Source organism: Lontra canadensis, unplaced genomic scaffold (assembly GCF_010015895.1).
Source record: "Lontra canadensis isolate GAN:19392208 unplaced genomic scaffold, GSC_riverotter_1.0 scaffold82, whole genome shotgun sequence".
NCBI lineage: Eukaryota > Metazoa > Chordata > Mammalia > Carnivora > Mustelidae > Lontra > Lontra canadensis.
Window position 1 is genome coordinate 881,325 of NW_022631076.1, and position 6,579 is coordinate 887,903.

General features: G+C 49.9%; 1 protein-coding gene across 1 annotated transcript in view; it reads left to right on the top strand.

Moving 5' to 3' along the window:
• Positions 1-4,935, top strand: part of ALPK2 (alpha kinase 2) — a 116,016-nt gene extending 111,081 nt beyond the window's left edge. Inside the window, 1 exon segment of the mRNA XM_032882406.1 lies at positions 3,868-4,935. Within this exon segment, the coding sequence (XP_032738297.1) occupies positions 3,868-4,096 (229 nt within the window). The 3' untranslated portion in view covers positions 4,097-4,935.
• Positions 4,936-6,579: the final 1,644 nt, after the last annotated feature.

Genomic DNA, 6,579 nt, shown 5'->3' on the forward strand with positions numbered 1-6,579 from the left:
GTGGGGTTTCTGGACCAGTGGCATCAGCATCCACCCCCGCCCCCGCCCAGAGCTCCTTAGAAATGCAAGATCCCAGACCCCAGTCCAGACCTACTGAACCCAAACCAGCATTTTAACAAGATCCCTGGGTAATTTGTATGCTCCCCTCCCATCCCAGGGGAAACATAAATTAAGCAAAGTCCCCACTGGGTAATGTTCGGTGGAATGAATGTAGGTCCTATTTACAGAGGTCATGAGGGAGAACAGACTGATAGACATAAAGTGATGGGCTAGAAAATAATACTAATTTGAGGTTAAGGATAAAAAGATCCAGTTAGTAAAATTCCACAGAGCTAAGCTTTCTGTGGAAACGTGTGAAAAAGTTCTACAAGATCCTCTTTATTCCATTGTATTAGATTCCTGGGGACACCATTACAAATGACCACAGACTAGTGGCTTAAAACAACAGAAATATATTCTCTCGCATTCTGGAAGCCAGAAGTCTGAAGTTCAGGCAGGTGTCTGCAGAGTAGGTTCCTTCTGGGGCTTGTGAGGGAGAATGGGCCCCACGCCTCTCTCCTGGCTTCCCAAGCTGGCTGTCAATTGTCAGCCTTCCCAGGCTTGTATATTGCCCACTTGAGTCTCTGCCCTCTGTCGTCACATGGTACTTCTCTGGTGTGCCTGTATCTTTTGTCCCCTTCTTGCTTAGACACCAGTAACATTGGCTTAAAGGCTGACTCTCTTCCAGGGTGAGTTCATTTTGATTACATCTGTAATAACACTCTTTCCGAACAAGCCCATGTTCTGAGGTTCCAGGAAGGATGCACCTCTTGGAGGAACCAAGTTCAACCTGGTACATCCATCTGACAAGAACAGAGGTGAATGCCGTGGGGGTCAAGCTGGAGAGATGTCAGCCTACTTGAGATTCAGGGTCTCCTCTACTCCTGCTGGTGGCGAGTGGCACGTGGGGCTTGCAAGGGGGACCAGAGGCAGGAGAACCTGTGTTCCCCATTGCTTGGTGCTAGAGGAGAGCTTTGTGTCCTTTGAAACACTCTGGGTTAATTGATCTTGGAACGCAAAGGATGTTGCCCTGTTTTTTCCTAAGGCATCGGCCATGGCTGTGAGTTTGACAGACGAGGAAGTCATGGCAGAAGTCCAGCATCCTTACTGAGACCGAAACTAAACTGAGAAAGGAGAAAGATTTTTAATTCTGCAGATGTTACATACCAGAAAAGATCTACAACTGAGCTAGGGAAGGGATGGAAGTTCATTATTGCGTGACATGCCAAGTTGAAGGTCCAAAATTAGACCCAGAGAGAAAGAAATGTGGTCTGGAGACCCTCTGGACCGAGGTGAGGCAGCTCTGGGGATGGGGCTGGGTGTCCATTTTTTTCCTTGACCTTTACTGAAAAGCCTCCCCCGGACAGGTATGTTGGGAATCAGGTAGATCCCAATCTACACAGTCTGTGTAGAGATGTGAGGCATTCCTTGACTTCTGAGAAGAGGATGTGATTCTCCTAAAGATACAGGGAAGACAGAGTTGTTTCTTCCCGTAGTGAGGATAGGGTCAGGGAGGGCTCCACTGAAATGCACTTGAGGTGGGGGCTGAGAAAGGGGCTCCTAGACCAAGCAAAGCAGCCTTCTCTCTCTAGGACCTCCGCAGGTTCATGGCCATCTACAGTAAAAACCAGCCTCAGTCCTTGCTCCTCTGGTTTTCCGTGAGGACTGGAGAGAGGGATCTAAAGCAAAAGAAGGGGCCAGATTTCCGGGAACAGCTCTGGGCTCCTAGGGGCTGATCGCGAAGGCAGCTGGGCTGCCCGGAAGTCCTGCTGCTTTGCCCACACTCAGCCTTTCTCATTCCAGAGCACGGGGACCATTATGTAAGGGGCTCCCTTGTTACCCGGCATCACACACTCAGCGGCCAGACAGTGCTTAAGGAGTGACTCTCAAATTTTCTGGGAGGCGCAAATGTGAATTAGTGATTTTTCTCCGCAGAGACTAGATGTCTGAATGTTTAAAAGCCTCAAGGCCACCTGAGACAGATGACCGTGACTTGTGTGACAAGTGCACTTAGGGAGGCTGCCCCAGCCCATGACCTTCCTAGTTTGTATGAGGAGGGAAGCCTCCCTCCAGCAGGACAGGTTTGGGCTTCCCATCACGTCTGACAAGCACAGGCTGAGAGGCGGACGCACGTCCTGCCTGGGTCCTGCCCGGGAGCGCTCAGGCACCAGAGGGATGCAGAGGGGCTGACATTTCAGCCTTTCTCGCAGGGTCTTCTAGAAGATAGAGGCGTAAAGATGATGTGGTTGGCAGTGGAATTGTTTCTGCCCTGCTGGATTCAACTCCCGTCTCCAGACTTTTCCTTCAATGAGGGAGCTTGGCTTTTAGGAGCCAAGCCATTTTTTCACAAGCAAATGGACTGCGGGCTTGAGGGGTACAGGGCAGTCCCTCGCAGCAGGGAGAGGCAGGGAGAAGGCTGGATTTGTAACAAACTTGTCAAGATAGAGCTGCTTCCTGATGTTCTGGACCCAGAGATGAAGGAAAGGAACGCTTTACTCCCTTAACAGCTTCAAACCCACTCGGATTTCATAGGGAAACACGCACCGTCCTGGTCCCCATTCATTCCAGGTTTGCTCACCTTTGTGGTTCCTACCAGCCGATGGAAGAGTGCGGATTTCTTGTTTGTCCTATTAATCGGGTGGGGCCAGAGCTCTCTCCTACCCAGTGGGCCCGGTTTTGGGGACATGCTCTCTGTGGTCTGGCGGGACCTGCGCCCGGAAGGACCCTGGGCTTCGTTGAATGCATACTCCACTGCTGTCTCAAATGTCTTCCTAATTTTTGAACTTGGTGCCATGGTTTCACTTTGTATAGGGCCTTACAAATTATGTCTATCATTCCATATACCATATACCATATACCTGCTCCCCCATTTACCTCCCTCACCCTTCAATCTTGGCTTCCACATCCCTTCCACAGGATGAAATGTTATCATACTGATCATCAAATAACTCGACCAACATTAACTGAATCAGTACAGCACGTCATGTGTTGAGCTGGGTGGTCTGTGTGGATTTTCTCATTTCATCCTCTCAACGGCCCGTCAAACGGCTTTCTTGGTGGGTGGGGAGATTGGGGGCCTGGAGATTTGTCCCTTCACGGAGGACACTAACCTTCTGTGATTGGGGTGTGAAAAAACAGTCATTTATAGTTTGAGTATTACATGTCCCAACCCAAAGGAGGAATCCCTGAGACTACTCCGAGGCAGGTCAGGATAGTCCCTTCTAGAACCCACCAGTGACAAAGGTCCATTTCCTTCTCCTGCTGGGGAGCAGGGCAGGGGGTGAAACAGGACAGAGCTCTGCTCTAGAAGGAAGACTGAGAGTGGCACCCTACCTTGGCTTTTGTACCAACTTGCTTTGTTTTCTTGGCTGGTGCCAGAAACTCTGGGCCTAAATTCCTTTAACTATGAATCGAAAGGTCTAAACTAATTTCTTCCAGCCCCATATATAATTCCAGCCCCATGTATAATTTTTTATTCAGAACCTCTGGGTGGGATGGGGTGGCTTTTAGACCACAAGACACCTAAATTTTGGCAAGATGGTCCAGCACTCGTCACTATGACTAAAAGAAAAGGAGCAATAGCACGCTATTTCAGTGGGACCGTAAGCTTCTAGAACACTTGTGCAATCCCAGGCCTTGGGTCTGTACTGTGCACTCCAGCGGGTCTCTGCCTTTACTCCATCCTGCAGGGTTGGTTTCTCCTGCCGATGGCATGTGCTCGCCTAGAGCAGGAATCAGTATATTTTCCACATGCATTAGTCTCCCCTGTTAAAGCTGGTGGGATGTCCTGTTTTTAAAAAATACATGTCCTTCTACCCAAATTCACAGGTACAAAGGATTTAAAGGCAACTGCTCTATGACCTTCATCGATCAGTTCAAAGCGTTGCACCAGTGTAACAAGTACTGTAAAATGCTGGGGCTGAAGTCACTTCACAACAACAGCCAGAAACAGAAGAAGCCAAGCGTCAGTAGAAGCAAGACTCAGCCCAACTCCATCCCCGTCAGGAAGGTGGCACCAGGGACCCCAGCCGAAAAGAAAACCTCTCGTCCCCTGTGAACGGCCAGCCACCTGGCGGCCGCACACAGTCTCGTGGGCGGAAATCTGAGGATGCTCAAGAGAGAACGTGTAGCCTGCGTCACACACAGCGGTGTGACCGTCCCATTTCTGGCTGCCCCGGTGCCACCCTGCTTCCAAGCCCACCACCTACTGGCCTCCCCGGAGTGATTTCGGGGCAGGACGTGTGACCAGATGTGCGGAGAGACGGAATCAGCTGTCCCTCCTGAAAGACGCTCCATCCTTGTGCCCACCGTTAGCATGTCTACCGAGGTCACATTATTTGTCTGCTTGTGTGTTGGCACGTGGTTGTGTTGTCAAGGACTTGGTGCTGAGGAGTGTCTGTCCACAGCCCATCCCCACACCATCCCCCCTTCCTTTCTGCATACACAGAAAAACGTGAATTCCTCCATTGGGTCAAGTTGTCCCACTAGTGTTGAATGTGCTGTTGTTGCCAGAGGTGGTTGCAAACACGCAAGGCCATTTCCTTCATTCTTCACACATCAGACTATAATTCTCTGTTTAATTAAATTCATATTTAAACCAAGAATGTGAGATGCAAAGTTTGGCACAGACATTTGCTGCTTAGAATCTGTGCTATATTCTGCCTTCCCCCGGATTAGTAACTCGGTGACCTCCTACTCAGCTTACTGGAGCGCGACACAGACGCATCTGTGTTTTCTCTTCATTCCTACGTCCTGGTGAAGGTCCCATCACAGCTCCGCTTTGTAAAACCAGGGCTGACCCCGTCGGAGGCCACAGGAAGAGGGCGCAGAGCCTGGCTGGGGCACCCCAGCTCCTGGGGACTCCAGGCCCTCCCCACAGCCCGCAGGGACTTCTTCCCAGCCAGTGGGGGTCCTGCCCGGTTGCAGGGCAGAATGACAGTGGCCATTTACATCAGGCAAGAAGAAATGACAGAAAGATGGCTCGGGGATGCTTTTATACACCCCAAAGTGGGAGAGAATATCTGCCCACCCCACTGGTTTGTTGCGGTTGTTGTCGAATTAACAGACTAGTTTGGAGAGTAGTCTAAGGCTTATGGGAAAAAGAGTGGAAAGTATAGAGGGTCCCCATATGCTCCCTCACCCCCGCTCCATTGTTGACCCATTACTGTCATCGTGCATCCGTGGGACATGGTTATCGCGCTCGAGGAGCAAATATTGTACCTCGTGACTCATCAGAATCCATAGATTACATTGGGTTCACTCTCCCTGCTCTGCCTTCCTGGGTCTGACACACATGTGATGACATGAATCCTCTGTGACACTATCCTACAGAGTGGTTTCTCTACCCTACCGGCCCCCTATGCTCCCCAATTCATCTTTCCTGTCCCCCCGCCCCCAACTCCTGGTAGCCACTGGCCTTTGCCTGTCTCTGCAGGTTTGCTTTTTCCAGAATGTTCTATACAGTAGCTGGACTCCCACAGTAGACAGCCTTCTTGGATGGGTTTTGAGGACGATTTTAACCACTCCCTGACCTATCATGAGGTCACTTCTGAGCAGTGTGACCCACTTTTCTCAAACTGGAAGTGCACACGGGCCACCCAGGATCCTGTGAAAATGCAGGTTCTCATTCAGCACGTGTAGGGAGGGACCTGAGATTGTGCATTTCTAGCACATTCCAGGGGCTCTCCATGCCGACCAGGGACCACGGGGTGTCTACGCCACAGGGCCCCAAAATGTTGAGGGGAGTGGCTAGACCTCGTAGAATTCACATAACAGCCCCCCCCACCCCAGAGAAGCCCTGGTGACTTCTCGGTGTGGGTGTGTGAAACCATAGGAGGCCCCCGCTCAAGGCCATGTGAGCGTCCCGATGGGTTGGTGTGGCCTCCCTGGAGGGGCAGCGTGCCTCCACAGAAGACGCCTGGCTTCTGCTCTAAAATATTGTTCTCCTTGGGCACCAGCTTTGGATTAAAAGAAGAAGAAGAAGAAGAACCTACATGGGATTTTTGTCTTTGAAAAGGGATTTGGAGGAAACCCTTCAGTCAGTCACGTTTCATCTTTTCAGAAAATCTGCCACTTCCAGCCGTCCTCCTGAAGTGATTCCCTGGCTGTAGATCATAAGATGCTCATTTTTCTATGAGGCAGCCTGCAGCCTGCCTTCCCCACAGAGATCCTACAAATGTATTTAGCCACAGAGTTCTAGAAAGTTCTGTTGAGCCCTCTCAACAGAGCAGAGTACTTTCTTTAGTTATCATTTATAATTATAAACATAATGTCAACACAAGTATTAAAAATAAAAATATAGAAAGGTACAAAGTGAAAAGTCAAGTCACCCTGTAACCATCTTCCCCTCTGGCTGGCTTTGAAGTTTGATTTGGAGAGACGGTTGAAGGAAAAGGCTTTTCTACTCCCAGATTTTGCATTTGACAGTCAGTGCACAGGGTAGTTCCCTTGGTTGGAGGTGTTCTTGCCTCCTTTCATGGATGCTTAGATTTTTTTTTTCCCCAAAAGCGCCTTTATTGTTTATTGTCATCTGATTTCATT